At 47.4% G+C, this 23257-nt stretch overlaps 7 protein-coding genes across 7 annotated transcripts; 4 read left to right on the forward strand and 3 right to left on the reverse strand.

The window, feature by feature from the left end:
* The first annotated feature begins 966 nt into the window (after positions 1 to 966).
* ONS95_006912 (uncharacterized protein) lies at positions 967 to 3711 on the forward strand. The gene is made up of 9 exons (XM_058500396.1): positions 967 to 1471; positions 1519 to 1574; positions 1621 to 1643; positions 1696 to 1843; positions 1891 to 2061; positions 2128 to 2438; positions 2495 to 2565; positions 2615 to 3133; positions 3205 to 3711. Exons 1-9 carry the CDS (start codon positions 1244 to 1246, stop codon positions 3469 to 3471), a joined length of 1794 nt encoding a protein of 597 aa, XP_058350233.1. The 5' UTR covers positions 967 to 1243; the 3' UTR covers positions 3472 to 3711.
* Positions 3697 to 7209, reverse strand: ONS95_006913 (uncharacterized protein). Its single transcript, XM_058500397.1, has 2 exons — positions 5572 to 7209; positions 3697 to 5525 (listed from the first exon to the last, which is right to left on the reverse strand). Exons 1-2 carry the CDS (start codon positions 6764 to 6766, stop codon positions 3937 to 3939), a joined length of 2784 nt encoding a protein of 927 aa, XP_058350234.1. The 5' UTR covers positions 6767 to 7209; the 3' UTR covers positions 3697 to 3936.
* A 996-nt stretch (positions 7210 to 8205) lies between these two features.
* ONS95_006914 (uncharacterized protein) lies at positions 8206 to 10376 on the reverse strand. The gene is made up of 3 exons (XM_058500398.1): positions 9976 to 10376; positions 9519 to 9823; positions 8206 to 9421 (listed from the first exon to the last, which is right to left on the reverse strand). The coding sequence occupies exons 1-3, from the start codon at positions 10088 to 10090 to the stop codon at positions 8582 to 8584; spliced, it is 1260 nt and encodes a 419-aa protein (XP_058350235.1). The 5' UTR covers positions 10091 to 10376; the 3' UTR covers positions 8206 to 8581.
* Positions 10377 to 11421: 1045 nt separating this feature from the next.
* On the reverse strand, positions 11422 to 12622 carry ONS95_006915 (uncharacterized protein; the record flags this gene model as incomplete). The annotated part of the gene is made up of 2 exons (XM_058500399.1): positions 11422 to 11956; positions 12087 to 12622. The coding sequence occupies 2 exons, from the start codon at positions 12620 to 12622 to the stop codon at positions 11422 to 11424; spliced, it is 1071 nt and encodes a 356-aa protein (XP_058350236.1).
* Positions 12623 to 14741: 2119 nt separating this feature from the next.
* On the forward strand, positions 14742 to 16301 carry ONS95_006916 (uncharacterized protein). The gene is made up of 2 exons (XM_058500400.1): positions 14742 to 15345; positions 15485 to 16301. Exons 1-2 carry the CDS (start codon positions 15176 to 15178, stop codon positions 16050 to 16052), a joined length of 738 nt encoding a protein of 245 aa, XP_058350237.1. The 5' UTR covers positions 14742 to 15175; the 3' UTR covers positions 16053 to 16301.
* A 1601-nt stretch (positions 16302 to 17902) lies between these two features.
* ONS95_006917 (uncharacterized protein) lies at positions 17903 to 20507 on the forward strand. Its single transcript, XM_058500401.1, has 3 exons — positions 17903 to 18341; positions 18400 to 19028; positions 19093 to 20507. Exon 3 carries the CDS (start codon positions 19134 to 19136, stop codon positions 20484 to 20486), a length of 1353 nt encoding a protein of 450 aa, XP_058350238.1. The 5' UTR covers positions 17903 to 18341; positions 18400 to 19028; positions 19093 to 19133; the 3' UTR covers positions 20487 to 20507.
* Positions 20508 to 21446: 939 nt separating this feature from the next.
* ONS95_006918 (uncharacterized protein) lies at positions 21447 to 23006 on the forward strand (the record flags this gene model as incomplete). The annotated part of the gene is made up of 5 exons (XM_058500402.1): positions 21447 to 21482; positions 21564 to 22115; positions 22238 to 22554; positions 22627 to 22900; positions 22956 to 23006. 5 exons carry the CDS (start codon positions 21447 to 21449, stop codon positions 23004 to 23006), a joined length of 1230 nt encoding a protein of 409 aa, XP_058350239.1.
* Between the last annotated feature and the right edge of the window lie 251 nt (positions 23007 to 23257).

The following is a 23257-nucleotide window of genomic DNA, read 5'->3' on the forward strand; positions in this document are numbered from 1 at the left end:
AGAATCACAAGAATGAATACTTATACTCAACTCCCCACGTAACCACTAAAAACATGCAGGAACTATCGCACATCTTAGTTGCTTGGTTTAGTTAAACTTGATATAAATGATCATGGCACTGCTTCATTCCAAACTCATTCACAGATAACCTGCGAAGAATACTTTCATATGTAAGTTAGCCTAACTTTTTTTTTTTTTTTTTTTTTTTTTTGAATTTGATAGGGCGCTGAATCCTAGGCTACGCAGCAAAGATATTATCTTGAATGATTCTGCCGATCCTTCGCCCCAATCAAGTCACAATTCATGCTAGGCTGACAAGCCACTTTGCTTCGTCCGCATAACATTCAACTTGGGCTTCAACAATAGGAAGTATAGACGTCGTAAATACAGACCAATAAGGGATCATCATGCTATGGGGAAGCTGTGGCTAGCTTTCTGAGGAAGAGTTTCCCAACCCTGAATTTTTACTTCCAACGCTATGCACAGTGTCCCTCATACTGTCATACCCGGACCCGAACTTCTCGCCGTCAAACAGTGCTCCCACAATCACCTCGTCAGCCGTAACCTTGGAATCATCCGATCCGTATTACTCGTCTCGTCAGACCTTGTTGCCGCGGGTCAGCCATCTCCACTCCAAGATCTGGTCATTCATGGGACATGGGCCGCCAATCGATTCAAATCCTCCACGGACTAACTTCCACTTCTGGAGAACGTGAGATATGGCCACTTAAAACACACGTGAGATTCTTGACGTGTGAATGTCTGATAGATCGAGAGTCCAAGCGAGAGAGGGATATCATCAGGGGCTGAGCCGCTTATGGTAATCCTGCCCCCGCTAAGCCTCGCTAAAGCTTCCTCTTCGGTATGATTACCTCAGATTTGAATGAGAGCCCCAATTTTCGGGCTTTCCTCTTGACCATTCAAACGGTGGCTCCGACGTTAAATTAAGATTGGTTATCCTTATGGCGTTTTGTACAGCAGGGCTGAGGTCAAACACCGTTCCCATTGGCTCACGCGTGTGAGGCGTTGCATACGAGGTAAGTGAATTCCATCAGTCTTACCCAAAATGCTAGATTCTTAGAATTAGACTCCAGCTAGATGGATGGTCAATTTCTCATCTTCTTTCTGGGCTGTCTGGGCATCATGTTCTTAGTGTCACATAAGAGTTATCAATTCTCTCTCAATTCCCCTCAATATCCCTCGCCATCCATCGCTTAATGTATTTTGTCACTTTCGTTTGAAGATGAAGTGCTCGTTTGTTTCTTTTGGCCTTTTGGTCACATCTCTGGCATCATCTGTCTTGGCAACTTACAAGAACCCGGATGGCGTTGATTGCGAGAAGACTGTTGTTTTTCCGATCACCTTGACGTGGGAGAAGGGATCTCCTGATGGATTCGAGAGGGACATGATATTCATGAACGGACAATACCCAGGACCGACTTTGAACATCGAGGAAGGAGATAACGTTGAAGTACGTTGGCGAAAACTGTGTTTTATAATCTTGCTAAAATAAAATAGTTCGTTGTTTACAACAAGCTCCCTTATAACACAACAATCCACTTCCACGGTATCGAGTAAGTAACATTATTCACCATTCCTGATTGATACTAAATGCATTAGACAATTGAATACGCCATGGTCTGGTATGTCAATCGACTCTAGGAGTGTCCTGGGTCTTCACTAATTTTCCGATAGATGGTGTTCCCGGTCTCACACAAACTGGCATCCACCCTGGAGAGACATTCGTGTATAAGTGGACTGCAACACAATATGGCACTTACTGGTATCACGGACATTACCGAGGGCAGCTCGAAGATGGACTTTATGGGGCCATTGAGATCAAGTAAGTCTCGATATAAAATCAATTCTTACAGGAAGCTGACTTTCCAGGCCCAAGAAAGGAACTGTCCATCCCCTCGCAAAAATAACAAACTCCAGCAAAGCGCTGCACAAACTCGAGAAAGCATTGGAACATGCACAGCCTGTGCTTTTATCAGACTGGAGCCATTTCACAAGCGAGGAACTCACACAGGTAGCTAGGGACGCGAATATCGATCAACTGTAAGGAGATAATCCCGAGACTTATCAAGGCCGATATCACCAGCGATACTAACATGATTGGTTTAGATGCGGAGACTCCATTCTAATCAACGGGAAAGGCTCAGTCAACTGCCCAGGCGTACCTTTCTTAATGAGCCTGATCCCACCGCCCGTTCTTCCAATTCTGCTGGGGGAGAACTTGACCGACAAAGGATGCATACCACTCTCCAACACTTTCGCACAAACAACGCAACCTAAGAACCTCGAATTGGTTCCGCCTGGAATGTATGAGGGCTGCAATGCCACGACGACGGAACTGGCTGTGATTGAAGCTCATCCCAGAGCCGGATGGATTGGCTTGAACTTCATCAGCACTGCAAGTACTCAGGAACTCGTGGGTAAGTCCAGCCATTTCCGAGCATCTGGAGAAGAAAAACACTGATGTGATTGTTAGTCTCCATCGATGATCATCCAATGTGGCTCTACGCCATCGACGGTCGCTATGTGGAGCCCCAACTGGTCGATGTAAGATTCAATTCTCACCAAGTTTTGCAACTTCTGACTCATAGCTTAGGCAATGACTTTCTCACACGGTAGTCGTCACTCTGTCATGGTGCAACTCAATCACCCCGCTCGAGACTACACAATCCGCGTGGCTAGCAGTGGTCTCAACCAGAAAGTCTTCACCTCAGGAACTCTCTCATACAAAGGCGGTGATCACACCAACGTCCCTAATGCATCAATCAACTACGCCGGCGCCAACACCACCGGCAGTGTTCGCTTTCTTGACGACAAGATCGTCGTCCCGTTTCCGCCTGTCCATCCAGCTCAGCATGTCGATCAGACCATCAAACTCCTTTTGAACCGCACAGGTGCTGTCTGGCAATGGTCTTTGAACGAGAACAATATATTTGACGTGGCTTATGAAGATATAAATCCGCTGCTTTATGATCCCAATGGACTTCAAAACACTGGCTTGACGTTGACGACGAAGAATAATACATGGGTGGATTTGATCTTCCTCGTTACCAACACAGCCGGATTGCAGCCTGGGCATCCGATACATAAGCATTCCAACAAAGCGCATATCATTGTGAGTATCCACTATCCTGAAGAAGATCATCTGTTCTATATTATGAGAATGATCTAATGCGTTCTTTGTAGGGTCTCGGCACCGGCGAATTCAACTACACCGACGTGGCGGAAGCAATGAAATATATCCCCGAGTCGTTCAATCTCGACAATCCGCCCTACAGAGATGGATTCTACACCCTCCCAATCCAATCAGACTCAACATGGATGGCTGTACGGTACAAGGTTGAGAATCCCGGCGTAAGTGTCCCCATCGTTCCCCGCTGGCAACCGAAGATAAACAAACTAACCGAAACCTCAAGCCATTTTTGTTGCATTGCCATATCAACCCGCATTTAACTGGCGGGATGAGGTAAGCTCCCTCTCTAAAACCCTTTAGTAGTGGACTGAGAACTAACTGGATACTTTTCAGTGTCGCCATTCTTGACGGCTATGATGCTTGGCCAGTTGTTCCAACGGATTATCAACCAGGTGCGAATGGTGGAGATATTTCTCAGAAGGAGGGATAATGAGTGGGAAAAATAGATTCACCTGCGCCTTACACCCATCATAATGTTCGTAACATTTAATAATCAATATCAAATGAATAATATTTGCTTCTGATTTGAGTATTGAATTGCCAAACTTTCGTATCCTGGTATCTAGACAGCTGAGTCACTAACGATGGCGGGCTTCGAGTCGAAATCTCAACCATCATGTGGCCAATATCTCTGCGTGATATTTGCAACACGTCCCTATCATATAGCAACCAATTGACTATTGATCAGCAGGCGAAGTTGACGAAGAATGCCGAAAAGTCCGTCCTCATATGATGCTGATAGTCTTGACATCATCCGTTGTAAACCATACCGGGCTCGACAACCAAGTATGTCGCAAATGAAACACACCAATCCTCGAAAACACATCTTCCTCACCCCCGACCTTAACCAACATCAATCCATACGCAGCCGTAATCTGCAAACACCACACCTCCGTCCCCTCATCCAACCACTCCAAATCAAAAACCCCATGCGTAATATCCCCCTCCTCCCACCCCTCCAACCTCAGCAACGGCTGCTCCGGCCAAACCTCAGACTTAACTCCGACAACAGCCCGCTTCACCGGCCCCCTGATCACCAATCTCCCTTCGCTAACCTGCCCATAGACATCCTCTCCCACCAGCTTCGTACCCACATCCAGCACTTCCGCAATCGGCGGATTCGGCAACCGCTCCCTGCACAGAAAACACGAAATGGGACTCTCCACCGCCGCCCAACTCCAACTAGGCGCTCTATAAATAGGTGGCAAACTCGATTTATGCGGCGCTTTTGGAAGCGTCTCCTCTTCATACGGCGACCAGAGCAGTGCCCTCGGCATATCGTGTCTCCACAATCCAGCATAATACTCATCTTGTATACACGTCCCGACAATACTCGCAATCCCTGAAATAGCGACGAGTTTGTCGTTCGAGAAAGTAAGGTCGCGGCGTGTGTAGTCGTAGAGGATATCGTACCAGCTAATGATCATGCTACGGAGGGTTTGGCTGTCGTGTTGATGTGTGGTAGATGCTCCGGCTTGGAACTGCTCGAGGAATTTGTTGCGTTCTTCGCGGGCTAGAGCGGGAGGTAACTCTCGGCTTTCGATGCGGTTTTCGCGGACGCAGATGTACGACATTTGGAGAGTGTCGAATGTGAGGAGGCGATGGCTGAGAAGAGATTCTTGGATGCACCATGCTCGAGTGCGGAGGTAATTCGTCTCTATACCTTGAGGGTTTGAATCGAAGGGAATATCGAAATGAACAGTCCCATAGGATTCAGCGGATTTGACTTGCACGGGAAGTTTGCAGGGCTTAGATGTCGGAAGCCATGATCGATCGACAAATATGCCACCTGTGCTGCTCTCTGTCGCGGCTGCTGCTATGGTGATATGTGAGTTTCTGTATATGTTGGGCATACTAGCCGCTTCCTTCAGCCAGTCTTGAGGAGAGTCCTGTATGATGCATAAAGAGTCGATCCAGAGATAACGAAGACCAAGATGCTTTGTCAAGAAGATCGCATCTTGAAATGTCGCAGGGAGTTTTGAGACGTCGATTCCGGCTTCTAACTCCTCAACATTCCGGCTAACTGTTTTCAGAATATCGCCGTGGCCCCATCTGTGACTTAGAGTCGCCCATTTGCCTCTTTTGTGTCCTGGTGAAATGAGGCATGGGACAAAGCCTGGCGATGAGCTTTCACCCAGATCAATGACCCTCGATGGGAGGATTGGGTCCGTGTCAGAATTTCCACGCGACCATGAACATTCAGGATGGTTCTCCAAGCAATTAGAGAACCAAGAATTCATCAATTCAAGCGTCTCCGGAGACTTAGCGTTGTGGAATACTGGTCTTCCCAGATTTTTGCCAGACGTTTGGTCATCTAGGGTCATAGTCAGCTAGCGTCCTGTTAGGCTATTGTATCTAACCTTTAGTAGTAAATACCCGAGCAGGATATCTCGACTTGGCGTAGGCTAACTGCAGTTCTACAGTTTGCCCTTTATATCCCCGTACTTCTCTCAGACTGTATCCCAGACTGTGAAACATGTATCTCTTATTCAGAGACCACGCCGCAGATTGTAGTTCGAGTATGCGATCCACATGTCGCGATATCGATCTCGCAGCCAAATACTCAGATCTCGCTAGTCCTTCAGAGCTTGGAGTTGGTGCCTCACCAACTGGCTCGAGAGCCACTGTTGACGAAGTTTTGGGGATTTGTTGACTCTCATCCGAAGGTCGCTCAACTTTCTTTATATCATCTTGGCTTGCTTCGATTTCTGAGGACGACGAAGAGGATCTGGCCAATGGAGACTCTCTAGAAAGATGGTCGCCATCATGTCCTAAGATCATAGCCCTTGCCCATCTCCCCAAAACGTTCGCCCTCTCCATCGGCAACTCAAAATGAACATCTTCCTCCATCGTCGGAACCACTAGATTCCCCGGCTGCCCGTTTCGCATCTCATACAATGCCGTCGTGGAATACAATACCACCATCCAAGGTCTCATTGCCCACCATCCTGCCTCAGGTGCTGTGATTGTATGGTCGAAAATCCCTCGATCCCTCTCCAAAAGTCTGACTAGCTTCCTCTCATTCGCCGAGAGGTTTTGTCCCAGAACCGCTGCATCTGAACCGCCTGCTTTCAGCAGATGGATGAGAATCCGACACATCTGACATGTCATGGAACATTCAGACAGTGCTTTCATAGACCGGTGATGCATGAGCATTGATATGGATGCCTTGCCTGGCGTTCTGATAGGTTCCATGCCTTCTGAGAAAGCGCAGATAATGTTGACGCAAGGTGGACAAATGGACGGATCAATCTCGTTGACCTGCTCGAAGAGCTCGGAACCAATGTTTTCGATCAGCTGTGTGATCAAGCCCCGAGCGTCGTCGTCGGAATCTGCTTCAGAGTCTACGTCTGGTACCGACCTGCGCTGACGCGAGGGAGGACTGGATCTGGACGATTCTGACACTCGTCCAGCGCCTGGTTCAGCATTAGGACGTGTCGACTGCTGGTCTCTGCCACTCGAAGAAGACGATTCTTCCATTTTATCGGGATTTCGACTGCTGACATGCGGCTGAGATTGAAAGGAAAATCGAGTGCCGACAAGTCTGAAATACATGTATCAAAAGGTGCTGTCCGCACTAATGTTCTGCATGATGCTGCAGGGAGACACAGCCACAATGAATCCCGCTCCAGCAACTGGGCGACGGCATGCTGCAACAGTGCTTGATGGATGCTTCAAGGTCAGCGACCCGAGACTGAGTCTCAATCAATCAATACACGCTTCTGATGCCCCGAGGAATCGTAAATCGAATTTATGATCCACAGAAGGCACAGTACTCGTGCCACGTCTAGCGCCAAGCCGCTCTGCCATTCCCCACTAGACAATGAATGATTCTAAGGACATGAACGTAGCTCCTTAACGTCTCCAAGAAGACTTCAAAGTCCATGAACCAAAGCGACTATGTATCCATCCAGCTGCCACCAAGGGCTGACTTTCTGTGCGTGACTCGAACAGCGTACTAAAGGTAGGTAGGTCCCTGTGCGCAAAATCAACACAGGTAGCGAGTACCTAGTAGCAGCTACGGATAGCTCATAAGTTATACATTAAGTTACTTCAGTATTAAAGATAATATCATATCATATCATATCATATCATACACAGGCAATAAACCATACTTCACTACGGAGGTAAGGTGTATGATTTCACTTGCTACTCTTATCTACTTACCTACCTAAGTACCAAAACATCGCTACAGTACAGTAACCTAAAATCGCGGGGTACTTCTTACCTTACAGTAACCCCGCACCGCACCCATGCGAGCTTAAAATAAACTCGTTCTTTTCCTTAGCATCAACACCGGACCAACCCAATAATCCATCACAAATCGTCAACACTAGAACGTAACAAAAAGTTCCGTCCGCGTAGCATACATACATATAAAACCCATTTTAAACACTGACAAAAAGCCAATTGAATCAGAATAAGAATCAGAATCAGACTGAAAATGAGAAATACCAAGACCCATACATGTCGAACAGAAGCTTCAGTAAGGAGCCCGTCGCGGGTATGGTGTGGAATGGGTAAGAATGAATGAAATGGCATGAGATGAGTTGACATGTGATTTAGGAAAATGAAAATGAAAATGAAAATGAGAAGTAGGCTTATAAGAAGGGTATATATATGTAAGCGATGCAATTTTCCAAGCCTGAACTCAAATGCGTATCTCAGGATAGGCAGAGCAGACATCCAGTAGTAAGTATCCTTGACTCAAGGAGCCAAAAGAGAAGGCTATGGGCCGTGGGTACTAAACGAGCTGAGAAAAAAAGAAGAACAATATAAAATCAAATAAATTGAATCTAGAATACACTTTCATTCTCCTCAATGGGTTTGTTTTTCCTTATGAGCCATTGTCCCACGAGCACAATCCTACAACTTCATACCCATAACCTTCCCCACCCTCAAACTCTGCCGAATACTCAAATCCAGCATAATCTCCTCGCTCCCCCCCGGAATAGCATAAGCCCTAACATCCCTATACAACCTCTCCACCTTGCCTCCCTGTCCCCCCCGGGAATAACTCAACCCCCCAAAAATCTGGCTCGCCTCCCTCGCGCAGAACTCAAACGTGACCGTAGCTTGGGCTTTGAGACCAGCGATGGGGCCGCCGAGCCGCAACATGGCGAGGTCTTCGGGCATGTTGGAGATCTGGCCGATGATCTGCTCGAGCCAGGAGTAGGAGGCTTCGATCTGGCGCGCCATGTGCGCGAGCTTGAGGCGGATGACGGGGTGTTGGATGAGGGGGACGCCGAAGGTGCGCCGCTTGTGCGCGTATTTGACGGATTCCGAGTAGCAGACGCGGGAGAAGCGGATGCATTGGATTATTATGCCGATGCGTTCGTGGTTGAAGTTTGTCATGATGACTGGGGGAGGTCAGTATTTGGGATTTTGATGGACTTTTGGTGGGGAGGGATGGAGGGGAGGGGGTAAGGTTGACGTGGGGGAAGCGGGAAATGTAAACAAACCTTTGAACCCCTTATTCTCCTTGCCAATCAAATTCTCAACCGGAACCTTCACATCCTCAAACGTAACATATGTAGTCCCCGAACTCCACACACCCTGACAATCCATCCTCCTCGTCGAAACACCACCCATATCCCTCTCAATCAACAGCACACTAATCCCATTCATCCCACTCTCCTTGGTACCAGTTCTAACCGCCGTAGTAAAGTAATCGCACCAAATCCCATTCGTAATCCACTTCTTCTCCCCATTCACAATATAATGCTTCCCATCCTCACTCAGCACCGCCTCACACCCCAAATTCGCCACATCACTCCCCGCATCCGGCTCCGTAATAGCTAAACAGATCCTCTTATCACCATTCAGGATCCCGGGGAGGATCCTCTTCACCAACTCCTTCTTCCCAAACTTCACCAGAGGCGGACACCCGATCCCAAATCCGCCAATGACATTCCAGACGAAGCCGCCGGAGCCGGCGCGGGATAGCTCGTCAGTGAGGAGCATCTCGTGGAAGAGGTCCCATTTCTCGGGCGCCACGCTCTTGATTCGGTTGGAGGTGTATTCCACGGGGTAGTGCATGCCCATCAGCCCCGCGAGGTAGCCGCGTGTGCCCATCGCTTTGTAGATTTCTTCGGGGACTTTTTTGGCTTCGTCCCAGTCGCCGACGTTGGGCTCGATTTCGGTGGAGACCCATTCGCGAATCTCTTCGCGGAGGGCGGCGTGGGTTTCGTTGTGGTATGGGGAGTGGAACTGGAAAATGCCTTGTTAGCTCCTTGCTTCGAACTTCAGAGAACCAAGCACCCTCTCTGTATAGATACAGTGCGTATAAATCAAAAGAAAAACATACACCCTGATACCAAGCCGGATCCGCAAAAGGAATCAACTCCCCAAACGGTTCCAGCGTCTCAACCTCCGCCGCCTCAGCCTCACTCGCAGGCACTGGAACCACCACCCCGCTCTCAGCCTGCGGCTTCACAATCTCCTTCTTTGGTTCTGGCGCTGGTGCTGGTTCTGGCTCGGATGCCTTCTTCGTGTCTAGCGACCCGACTTGTAGCTTGGCTTTGTATTTCTTGAGGATGCCGTCGTTGTGGTATTTCCAGAATTGCTTGGAGGCGTCTTTTCCGGCGACGCGCGTGAGGATCTTCTTGCCGCCTGGGAAGAGGGGTATTAGCTGGTTGTAAGCAGGTGGAAGTGGTGGTTTGAGGGGGTGTGAGGACTGCAGAGAGTAGAAGAGGGAGAAAGATTGTGCGGGCAGAGTCGCAGGAGGGGCAGATAGAGGGGACTCGAGGGAGGAGGGAACTGACCTGGATGCTCGTCCTGGAATGCCGTCAAATCGTAGACATCCTCATCTACGATAATGTACAGGTCTTTTGGGGTATTATGCGCCGCGACGTCGGCAGTAGTGAAGGTCTTTCCCATCTTGTCTGCTGTGTTTGCTGTGGTGTGGTGTGTGTGGTTTAGAATGGAGTCGAGTCGCAGTGTCGTAGTGGACGTTCAAACAATGGCTTGGATGCAGGCAAGCAGAGCAAGTTCCAGTCTATCGCTCAATCAATTAATCAATCTGGCAGGAAGAGCACAAAGCAATCCAATATTCAATTCACTGCGAAAGTATGTATTGAAAAGGTAGAAGTAACAAGATCGAAGAAGGAGAAGAAGCAGAAGAGAGGAAGTCTACTGTCAGTAAAAGTACAAGTAGGTAGTCTCGTGTCCCTCGGCAATGGCCCCCATACCAATCCTCAAAATAAAAATGCACCAAAGCACTTTCACATGCCTCTGCCTCCCTCCCCAGGCAGACAGACCCAACCTGAATCGTCCTCACCCCAGATCCCTCGCATCACCTGCCTCCTCACGCGTCAGGAACGAGTCTCCGAAGACCCCACAGCAAGGTCATGTGCATGTGTATTTTATGATTGCATGTGTTCTGATTGGGTGCATTCCCATGCAGCTGTTGCATTTTGACATGACTACTGGTGAGATTTGACATGTGAAGGTGGGCTGGGATGTTGAGATCCCTGGACTGCCGGAACGGATCTGGGGTTTCTGGATTGAGCATGATGACGCTTGCGGCGTGGGAACCTTGAAGATGCCGAGGTTGAGCTGGAGTGGAGGTAAGAGAAAGAAAGGTCATGTGATTTGCACGATATTCTATTCAGGTTCCATTGTTGATTCTCACATGCATGGAGAGGGAGTGGGAAAGGTATGGGTATGGTTGATTATAAGAACATTGCAATTACCGAGTTACAATAAATATCTTCCTGGTTAGCAGCTCGTTGACTGATGCTACGGTACTGTTGGTAAAGGTAAATTCTGGCTTCCGTTAAGCAGGGAGGTTCGCAAAAGCGCCGAAGAGCAAAGTTGCTGGACTGGGTGGTCGGTTGTTTTGCGGAGATGTGTTTACTTAAGCACGTCGTCCAGCAACGCTCCATAGATATTCTATGGAAATTTGGTGTTAATTGGACATTTCGCTTCAAAAATCATGAAATGGCTAGCTAGCACTTAAAGAGAGGCAGATCCACAGCAGCTTTCGGATTACGTTAGCGTCCAGCAAGCATACCACGAGGGCTGTATTGTATTATGCGAGTTGGACATGCGATGCGCTACCAATACCTGATCGTTTAGTCGATTGTTCATTCATTTCACTTCATAGCTTTTCTGATCCTCTCTGGGACATACATTCCATGATTCCACGACTCTCCTACTTCTCTGTCACTCTCCATCGTTTTCGCCCTTGTGCTCCAGCTCATCCACACCTACTCATCACACCACCCCTTATACACAACCCTACTCCCATAAACCTCTCCTTTCTTCACCACAACCTGCCCCCTCCACTCCTCCACATTAACCGCATTCACAAACCTACTCGGCTCAACACAAAACCCACTTCTCGGTCCCCTCTTCTCCACTTTCCCCTGTCCCCCATTCTCCCCACTCCCAATCTCAGGCACATCAATATACTTTCCCGTATAAAACTGGAACGCCGGCTCTGTGCTCAGCACTTCGAGATGCACTTTACTGTCTGGATGATACGCTTTGACTAGCGAATTGAGAGGAGAGGAGCGCGTGTCGAGTGGGATGGAGGATGCGAGCGAGGGGTCTACGACGAAGCAGTCGTCGATGTCGGGCTCGGAGGTGCCGAGTGTGAAGGGTTGGTTGGGGGTGAGGGCTGGGTAGGCAGCGGTGGAGGAGGAGGTGGGGATTCCGCCTGCGTCGACGGGGAGGTAGGCGGTTGTGGTGAGGGTGACTTCGGTGCCTGTTATGGTTGGGGAGCCGGTGAGGTTGAAATAGCTGGGTTGGACGTCAGTGTCTCTCCTTGTATATGCTATTACTCCCATTCCTGTTGGGCTCGAAAGGCCGAATTCTAGAATAGCGACTGCTAAGGAGGCAAGAAGGGAAGAAAAAATAAAAAGACACTTACGAATGGTTCGTAACATTAACCACCGTCTCCTCAACCTCATCCCCCACCAGCTGCACCTCATATTCAATCCCCAAAACCCTGACTTCCTTCCCTCCCTCCCCTCTCACCACACCCGCTGTGTACACAACACTAACATCCACCGTCCCAGGATACCCCTCATCCCCATCCTCACTCCTCAGCGTAAACTTCACACTCTCTCCTCCCTCCAGCCCTGCAACACCAGGTATACTCCTGACACCAACCGGCGCCGGGCCCTCCCAGACTCGTTTCCCCCAGCCAACATCCCCTCCATGCAGAGCATTCGCGCCATTGTTCTTCGCAAGTGTGTAGGATTGTCCGTTCAGGGAATCGATCTTTCCACTCTTGATTCTGTTGGCGACTCGACCGATTGTCTCGCCGAAGAAGGGACCGTTGTAGGAGACGTAGTGTTCTTGTTTCGGGAAGCCTTGGACGATGTTCAGGTTGGATTTTCCGACGAGGAAGGATTGGATTATGGCGCCTAGAGGCAGAAATTCGAGATATGCGGGGGAGGACATGGTTAACGAGTGCTGCGTGTAGATGGTTTGCTTGAATTGGATGTGTGAGGTGAGGTGCGGGGTAGAGAATTATCTTCTCTGCCTTAGTGAGAGGTGAGTAATTGTGGTTGTTGGACGTTTGAAGCTTCAATGTAGTGAATAAATGGAGGAAAGAGAAGACGCAGGAACGGAAAAATAAGTGCAGTGAGGTGAGGTAATGTAAGTAGGATATCCACCTCCAATTCAGGCTGTTCTTGAAAGTAGTGGGGTGTTAACTCGCGGCTGATTCCCGGTTTTTGACGTGGGGCGAGGCTACACAAGGCTGAAGCGAGGGGTAGGAGGAATTTTGAGGTGTTGATTGGTGCGGTTGTAGATGACGGCTTGACTAGTCCGAGGTTTTTCCTCTTTTGGGCGGATGCTCTCTTGATGTTGACTTCCACGCGAATCAATCATTGTGTTTCAGCACTTCGAACGGCGAGCACTTGGAGGGCCACTCGTCAGATATGTCGAGTTTCTTGACCTCGGGCAAGAATGAAGTCCCCAGAGAAGCCAGCTTGTACCGAGGATCTTGGTGGAGTGAAAACAGCCGTTTACTGGGTCTTTGCAATGCTCCAGTGGCAGTCGAATTCAATCATCCGACGGACGTCGTAGCTTGTTGCATTTAAATACCAGCAGGCATCTCTGCGATGGCATTTCTTATTGTAGCCTCGGAATTAGGCCCTCCAATTGCCCGTCAACTCCTTGATATTATTCTTTTCTTTTATGCTGAGCTAGAGAAAGTCGACGAGCATGTCAGCCATTGAGTCCTTTGCGAGTGGTCTTGGATTTCGAGAGCCCTCTTGGGGAAAGTATCCGAAGACGCAGGAGTCTCTGACTGCAATCGCCTGTGCAGCTTGTGGTCCGAAGTTGATTCATTGACACGTATTTCCATGACGATTTGTGGTTAAGTCTCACTTCGCATCGTCAGTAGCTATTGCGATGCACCAATGATTGGGCACTTTCACAGTCAGCTATGCGTCCATGAAATTTGGCATTTGCATGGCAATACTTACACACTATCTATCGACTCCTCTGTTTCCATCCTCTTGAACCTTCTCATTCGCAATGCAGGTCTCTTTTGTGGCTTAGATTGTGTTTTCTGCTGCGGGTCCCTTTTCATCTTTCCCACCACCTTCTTCGTCCAGATCTTCCAAGCTTGAATGGCGTTCATCGTTACTCTTCGACCTTCTGAGATATCCTCACAATCTTCTGTGTACGATTGTCACGGGAAGATGAGCTTAGATGATACTCAATTCTCAAAAGAAACGAGAAGCATTGACAAATCAGAAATTTTGGTATGTGTGTGCTGGGTCTCGGCAGTAATATATAGCAATCCGGGGAAGTCAGGCGTTCCATGCTTTTAAGCAGACGCTTCAAACACAGCTGACTCCGACCAACTGGTCAGAACACATGTCAACCTGTGATGGGATTTTTCTTTGTGGATATTCCCCGTTACTTGAGAATGGGTGATGCATGACGACACGAAACTCGGAAATGCTAACCGGGAATTGCGTTGAATGGAAGTTAAAACAAAATAAAAGAGCGGGGACTTTGAAATCGTCATTGTCCTCGCTCAGAAAAGCTATGAAACAATCCGCAAAGATGTACAGGAGACGAAAAAGTAAGACAGACACGTCAATGTCGAAGAAATGATCGAACGATGCAGAAATGCGAAAAGAAGTAATGATCAACCCGAAAATAATTTAAGGAGGCGGAAATTTCGGAAGACATAGAATGTGGGTGCTCGAAACTTTCATTTTTGAATTCAGGGCTCTCCCGGCAGGAACATTCATCCAACGAGCCACGCAAGTTTCAAAAGCAAAGCTCTATTGTCATGGATCTCATGTTAGGAGGATGTAGAAAGCTAATCGTAGATTCTCCGGTGTGCTGTTCTTCCCATGGATGGGGAAGTGAAGTTATGCATTCGCAGAAGGAGAGAGTTGATGATGTTAATGGTGAAAAAGGAAGTGAAGGCGAAAGGATGGAGGCGGAGGAAGTGAAATTTGGGAGATCATGTGATCTCGTGCTCAGACCTCCAACAGGGTCAACGCGTTCCTCCTCTCCCCTCAACCCAAACACTCTTCAACTGTTCTCCGAACCACCGCAATTGCATACAATGGGCCTTGTGGATACGGATGGCTCACTTCTCATCCCTAATTGATTTGCACTCTCTACTCGTCGGTGGTTTCAATCTATCCGACCACCATTGCTCGGATGCAAGCTTATCAATCTACGCCCTTCACATGTAGCCATGCACTTTTCACGGTGAACAAGATGGGATTAATACGAGTACACCCGATCATCTAAATCGAGCTCTGCGTTGTTCTTGGAGACTTTGCAATTGAATCGGTAACGATTTAGGCATGGATGGACACCAGCAGGCACCAACAATCACGCGTCATCACGTGAACATTTCTAAATGGAAGCCAGTTTCGTATCGACGGATTTATCTATTTAAGATTCCCCAAAATCTTATCAGCTACCAAAAGATAAACAATCAATTTCAACATCCTGAAATTCAAATTCCTGCCCAGCATGGCCTCCGAAGCCGAACCTGAGATTATATTATATGATTTGGCATGTATCAAGAACGTCTGTTTCTCGCCTATTGTCTGGCGTATCCGGATGATATTGAACTACAAGAAAGTCCCGTACAGGACTATCTTTCTTGAGTTCCCGGATATCGAGCCTACTCTCAAGGGCCTGTAAGTTGAACCTGCTCTCTCCTTCATCCCAATCCTCCCATCCCACCTTCTACGTTCCTCGCCCTGGTCCTCTTACAGCAAGATGACCCAGACTTTCGAACACCGTTTTTTTACAAATTTATACTGAATCTGATCACAGCGGTATCCCACCCAGCACATCAACCCCCCCAATCCTCTACACCGTCCCCGCAATCACTCACCTCCCCACCAACACCCACCTCATGGACTCCCTCCCCATCGCCGAATTCCTCACCACCACCTACCCCTCTCCACCCCTCCCACTCACCTCCCCCCTCGGCACGCAAATCCAGTCCATTGCCCGCTCTCTCCTCTCCTCTACTTTCCGTGCCTCGCTCCTCCCCCGCGAGATCCACATCCTGTCTCCGAAATCACAGGACTATTTCAGGCGCACGAGAGAGGCAACCCTAGGACATAGGATGGAGGAGTTGCTTGAGGGGGAGAAAGAGGAGAAGGCATGGGAGGAGAGTAAGGAGGGGTGGAAGGAGGTGGGGGAGTTGCTTTTGACGAATAGGGAGAAGGGGGGTTTTGTGTTGGGTGAGGTGCCAAGTTATGCGGATTTCTTTGTTGCGGGAGCGTTGCAGTGTGCGAGGGTTGTGGACGAGGGAACTTTTGAGAGGATGGTTGGTGTGAAGGGCTTTAAGGAGATTTATGACGCGTGTGAGCCGTGGTTGGAGAGGAAGGATTGATGATTAGGTTGACCGGAGCTGTATTTTGGAGGTTGTGGGTGGTGGTGAATTGGAGAAAGATCCTGCCTCTTCTCAAGGATATCTTCCGAATGCTATTCGACCAGCCGACCGGCTGTATATGTCAAAAGACCTTGGGTATGACGCACAAAATGACATCGTAAAGCTAGACCAAGCAGTCGTAAGAGTCCATTCCTGCAAATGACCTTCCACGTCACTTTCAAAAAAAAAAAAGACATGTGTGAAAGCTCCTAAATCTCAGTTGTTTCTCAACTCTCTCCAAGGCACACGGACACTCTTAAAGCATCAAAGATTATTTCTAGAATATTCCTGGACATTCTATATAAATATTTCATGCATTGATGGACGTCGAAAACCATTCGGTGTTTACGATAGTCCGTTCGCGAATGTGCAAAACTCCATGCCTGTCGTCTATGAAGTCTCATAGCCCCAGTTAGAGAGATCATCAATTTCCTATCTAGATAGTAGATTCTGTAGAAACTATGGGGCCACGTATTATGTGTATCATGTAGTCAGATCTGACATACATACTGCAGCATTCTCGGTGGCTTGGGGGTTAGAAGGACAAGCTTTTCGGACTATAGGCAAGATCCGATCCCCATCAACCTTTTCCATAGATTACAGCCAAGCCATCAAATCTGCAATATCCAACATCAACTCGTCAAGTTTGAGCTATTTATGCAATGATCTACTGACTTGGACTTGGCAGCATGTCAATGTGCTCATTGCCAGAGGATCAACAACTTCTCAGCACTACAAGAATCTCCGTACTACTTACTGCTCTGCTGCATACGCCAAGTACTCAACTAATATCTCAGATTGGCTGCTTCATATGAATACAGTGAGATAACCAAGGGGATTGTACGTGAAAGAAGTGTCTTGGTCAATTGCGAACCCCGAATCCGGCTGACTTCGACTGAGAGCAAAGTCTATAAATTCGAGCAAGTCGACCAGTCTCCCATCAAACAAACCTCACCACACTTTATCTCACCAATATACTCTCCATTCTCAAAACCTCCAAACGAATCTCACCATCACCCACTCTTAAAATGCAGCTCAGCACCATCTTCTCTGCCCTCGCAGTCATCTCAGCAACCGTTCTCGCCCAAAACACCCCGGGCCAGCCATGCAGCCCCGAAGCAACGTACACCTGCTGCCAGAACTTCGCAAACATCTGCGTCTGTAGTCAAGGTCGCTGGGTCATCGCCGCATCCTGCAGGAACCAGTCTTGTGTGAAGCCGGCTGGCTATACTACTCCTTGGTGCAATGCTTAATTAGAGAGAGGGAGAAAGGCTGGGGTCGATTGGCCATGTTGTAAGTTGAGAAAATGTCTAAACTCCCGCATCAATGGGATCCAATTGATGCGGAAAATAATTTTTTGAAGAGTTCAATGCTGATATTGTGCAGATTGGTAAATGCAACACTGGAATGTTCTCGATTCAATTCTGATTGTATTGCAGCGCCAATAGCTGGTTGGGAGGGCTCACTTGACATCGATAAAGCACCGAGACAGGAGACTTGAGGACACGGAACATGTTATTTCTACTTGTTGAGTTAGGGAAAGTCTCAGGAAGAAGGAAGATTTCGCTCATTACAGACTAAATCACCATGGACAATATCAATTTTTGAGGTCCTGATCGGCCCGGCCCCTCTTTTTTCCTTTTTTTGCAACTGATCAAAGATACGACCATTCAGATGAGGCATCACTTATGGCGTTATCGGAAATATTTCTTCATCAGGCAAGGTTTGGCCAATCACAGACATTGTGTCAGTAGTCTAGGCCGTTAAAGCGCATGTGATCAACCCACAATATTGCGAACGCTGATCCTTATCGACGAGACAGATTATTCTTCAAGCCAATAGCTCATACCGCATAAAGTTTCATCTAGAAAATTAAACATCAGTGTGGTGTAAACTTGGGACCTTAAAACACTACAAAAGAAAAGATCAACAGGTGGATGACATCCCCACCAGTGTCCCGCCTTCGCTTAATTTCAGTGAGTGACAGTGCTCATTTGAAGATCAACAAACAATAGTACCGAGCTTACCTCTTTTTGAATGGGCAATTCAAACTTGGTCTTGAATAAGTGGTGTGAGATACAGGTATCTAAACGATCAGAGGGCACTTTCGTGAAACCCTGGCAACGGGCGGACATTGGAGCGTGCGTGCGAAAGCGAGCAATAAGATGACAGGACATAAATCCAATGACGAACTCTCACCCAAGTCATCACGCTGCATCGTTTGTCATGCTCCGTCTGACTTACAGTCATGTTAGTAACTACCTGTCTTCCGCGATTTTCGAGCACTTTTTAACTCCGCCTTATTAAGATGTACGAATACGATGTCAGATTTCACCGCCCTTTGACGTTGTCAACCCTAAGGCTATTGATTAAACATGAAGCCAATAATCGTGCATTCTGCCAGCTTTCAATTATTTAAATATTTTACAGGTGCTGTACAGCTTCAAATTAAAGAAAACGTCTTTAATTGGGTACCATCGAGTAGTTCTTGGCGATTTCTTTAAGCTCAAAGTTAAACAAAGCCACGAACCCGTCTTTTTCACCCCCCTTTATATCTCCACAACCACGATATTACATATTGTATGATTATTCAAGTCGATACCTTGCTTGGTAACGATCAATTTAATTCTCATAATATTTCACATAAATACGTGCTTCAGACTTGGTATTCCGAGGCGAGTTCAAAGATTTGGTCCGTACAAATGTACCTAAGGACGAGACGAGATCGTGGGGCTCACCCATCCTGATTAAAGCTAGGTACTTTCATTACGGACGTGGCTGTGGCTGTACCATAAGTTTCCCATGACGTCAAAGATCTCACATTTAGATCCGAAAGCTCTTGGACACATGGTATGGTGGTACTGATGTGTCCTGTAGTGTCGAACGCTGATGCTATAAAGATGGAGCCCATGCCCCCAGACGATCTATGAATTTAATGTAGAGTATCCTGCTGATTAAGTTACAACTATGGTGTTTCTAACATCTGTATTCTGCCTTTTAGTGGTGATACCAACTACCCTCTCATTATCGCAAGCCCCCGCGATGCCCGGAGCCCAAGCTGTGACCGAGGCAGATAGAATCTACACAGCCGACCAAACGTCGAACACCATTACCGTCATCAAGCCCTTGACAAACGAGGTCCTTGGAACGATTGCCCTTGGCCTTCCTCGATTGACCAACATCCTGAATCCGCAATATCTCCAAGTCGTCAACAGTCACGGGCTGGGTTTTTCTCTTGACGGGAAATTTCTCAGTCATGTCAGCGTTACCACAAATACGCTGACTGTGATTCGTACTGCCAATAACAGTATCGTTTCACAAACTTCTGTCGATCGGGCTTCTCATGAAGCATTTTTCGAACATGACGGTCGCACGGTGTGGGTTGCATGTCGTGGAACCAATTTCGTTGATTTAGTCGATGGTTGGGAAGGCGGGGTGGTTGATCGTATCGAAACACTTCCTGGTCCCAGCAAAGTCCTATTCAGCCCTGATGGGAAACTGGCATATGTCAATCATATTAAATCACCGACGATCAGTGTCATTGATGTCAACTCACGGAAAGTCGTCGATACAATCACAGGTCTTGGAGATACCTTCTCGTCAGATATGATGATATCTGCGGATGGAGCACGACTTTGGGCTGTCCATAAGATGGTTGGGACAACAAGCATTATCGATTTGGAGGCCAGGAAAATTGTTATAATCCTAGATACTGGACTTGAAAGCAATCATCCAAATTTTGCGATCATGAACGGGACTACCTTTGGATTCATTACTGTCGCCGCCTCAAACGAGACCAAAATTTACCGCCAGGACACTCCATCCTGCGTCCCTGTTTTCGTAAGGTCTATTCCGGCAGCCGGTATAGAACCACATGGAATCTGGGGAAGTCCGGACAATAAGTTCATGTACTGGGTCAATGAACACAGCGATACCGTCGATGTACTCGACACGAGCACAATGAGAGTTGTCTCCACCCTTTCCGTCGGACAAGAAAGTCAAGCCTTAGTTTTCGTTGCCGGCGCCGTTCCAACTTGGTCCAATACGTCAGGATTGGAGAATCTAGGACGTCAAGGCTTAGGAAAGCGAGTCGAGAATCGTTTGATTTCTGTAACAAACTCCACAAAAGCGACTGCTCTTTTCACTCTCAGGGAGTTGGAAGGACTCGATATGGTGCAGATTATTGGCCGGTCGCTGAAAATCAACCAGACTTATGTCGCGACGGCAGCGTGCAAAGGATGTGCGAATGGAGGACCAAGATTGAGTATTGTAAAATTCAAAGCAACTATGCCAATTCCTGGAGAACTCGGATGTGCGGTTGCCCCGCAAGTTTTGAGTTTCTTACCGTTCTTTGATAATTATGATATCGATAGCTTGAGGTTAGGAATAGTCTGATTGACACTTTTTTTGACATAATAATCAAATAATGTTAAAGAAATAAGAATATGATCGTCCTTGCGAAGACGGGCCGTGACAGTGCTTCCAATATTCACCCTATGCCTTCGACTTAGAATCGTGACACTAGATATATTCCGGAAGCGTCGTTTCTAGAATCTACGACGCCATGGCAACAGTGAGAGAAGTGATAGCAAGGGAAGGGAAAAGCCGAAGGCAGGGAAGGGAAAATCTGAGAGGAAGGAAGGGTAGTTGTAAACTTGAAATCCCTCGATTCAAGGCTCTCAATTTCTGTGACGAAGATTCTATGAGTGCAGAAATTTCAATGTTTCATTATTGTATAGCACTTCAGCTATAACTACAGACAAGTCTTGTATAAATAAGAATAGCAGGATTCTGTCAATAAAGAAATTTTCTCTATAAAAATTCTCCATATTTCAGAGAAACTGTCCATATTCATAGAGTCCATTGTGACAATCATGCACCACGTCGCTGTAAAGAGCAATCATACCAAGAAACGAATCGAGAACTCATGTGATCAATTGCTACCCTAGCTTAGCTATTCAAGCATTAAGCATTGAATCTATTTTTTTGCCTTGTTGTGTTATTCAATAGCTCATCTATCGAAACCGTGCGGGGCAATGGGGTAAATGCCCCTCATTTTCTCGATACCAGGGGGATTCCCGGCTCGCTCCTCGCTGTCGCTTGTAGGCTCGCTTAAGAAGTTAATACAAAACATCAATTTTCTTACCAGACCGGCCGAGAACCGCTTTCGGATTTCCCCCCAATCCAGACGGCCTAGATAATCACCTCCCCAGAGAGAACAACCATTTATAAATACTACATAGCTCTGGCATTTATCTTTGATCGTTCCCCAACGATTCGCACCGACAAATTCGGATACACATTGAACCCTTTCAAATTTTGTCTCCACTGCAAGCCTCGCTAATATTGCCAACAATGCCTTCAGCAGTCCAAACCCATGGGTTCAAAAATGTTCGTCTCCTTACTTTTTCTGCATCACAGCCACAACTATATGTCTGATACAAGTCGAGATAACTAATTGTTACTTTTCAGGTCATCATCGTCGGCGCTGGGCCGTCCGGTCTTCTTCTTGCACTCATGCTCGCAAAAAGAGGGATCGAAGTCACCATTTTAGAAAGTGCAGCCGAGTTGGACAAGCAACCTCGAGCAACGCACTATGGGCCACCCGCAGTCCAAGAGCTCATCCGTGCTGGCGTGATGGACGATGTGATAGCCGCTGGCTTTCACCCTGACGGCATCTTTTGGAGGAAACTGGATGGAACTGTTCTAGCCGGCTTAGATGCTACCATTTTCGAAGGCGTGCCTGATAGGGTGACCTGTCTACCGCTGGATCAAGTTGGTGCTATTCTGTATCGTCATCTTGAGAGGCAGGAGACTGCGAGAGTGGAGTGGGGGAGTAAGGTTGTGGATATTGGCCAAGATGAGGAAAAGGCATGGGTTGAAGTCGAGCGGGCCGATGGTAGGAAACGGGTGGAGGCCGACTATGTAGTCGGATGTGATGGAGCAAATAGCCAAGTGCGAAGATGCCTATTCGGAAAGAGCTTTCCAGGCAGAACGTGGGACGAGCAGGTTGTTGCTACCAACGTGAGTGTCCTGGCTATCTTATACAGTTTTCTATTTTCCTTCCTCATCTTCTTGTTCTTTATCTCTTGATGCTAAGCGGAGGTTTTCTTGTTCGAGTTGCTGACATATATTCCAACACATAGACATATTATGACTTTCAGCAGTATGGCTATAATGACTCTAATTTCTTCATCCACCCGGAACACTGGCATATGGTTGCTAGGATCAGCAATGACGGTCTATGGCGCGTCACGTACGGCGAGAAACCGGGACTCTCCAGAGATGAGTTACTCCAAAGGTTGCCTGCAAAATTCAAAGCAATGTTTCCCGGCCATCCTGAACCAGAGGAATATCGTGTGGTCAACTTCAGTCCCTATAAGGTTCACCAGAGATTGGCCGAGAAATTACGGGTTGGGCGTTTTCTCTTGGCGGCTGATGCAGCTCACCTGTGCAACCCATTGTAAGTTGATTTCCAATCCCTTTCTGTATCCGCAACTTCTTGAAAATGGGATCTAAACCGACTCCCCCATAGTGGCGGCTTAGGTCTGACAGGTGGAATCGTGGATGTTGGCGGACTGTACGACTGTTTGGTTGGGATATACGACGGAAAGGCAGACCCATCAATACTCGACAAGTACTCGGAGATCCGAAGCAAAATATACAAGGAAATCATCGACCCCGTATCGAGTGAAAACATCCGACGTCTTTTCGATCAAGATCCGGATTCCGCCCTGGAGAATGACGAGTTCTTGAAGATGTGTAAGCGGACCGCTACTGATCTTGAATATTCAAGGCAAATGCAACTAGTGAGTCATATTTCCAAAACCTCGACCTTTCGAGTTCTCTAATACCGGTTGATAGGGACAAAATAGAATCAAATATGACTTTACCAAGGAATACACGAAGAAGTAGTGACTAGAGCCAGAAAAAGTCAGGTGATGTTTATATGAAAGTATGAGATGTTGTCAGATGGTCTGGTATTCAGGACAAGAATTTTCTGTAGCTGGTATATACTGCTCTTCAAGGCTAAGATATAGCCCTAATCTTTCTTCATAATGAACGTGATACCAAGCAAAACCACCCTCTCCCTATCAGCTTCTTCTGCTTCATCCCTGTGGTTATTATCCAAGCAGCTGCTTGTCAAACACGACTTATTAAGATAA

Source organism: Cadophora gregata (assembly GCF_030347475.1).
Source record: "Cadophora gregata isolate MNR1 chromosome Unknown scaffold_18, whole genome shotgun sequence".
NCBI lineage: Eukaryota > Fungi > Ascomycota > Leotiomycetes > Helotiales > Ploettnerulaceae > Cadophora > Cadophora gregata.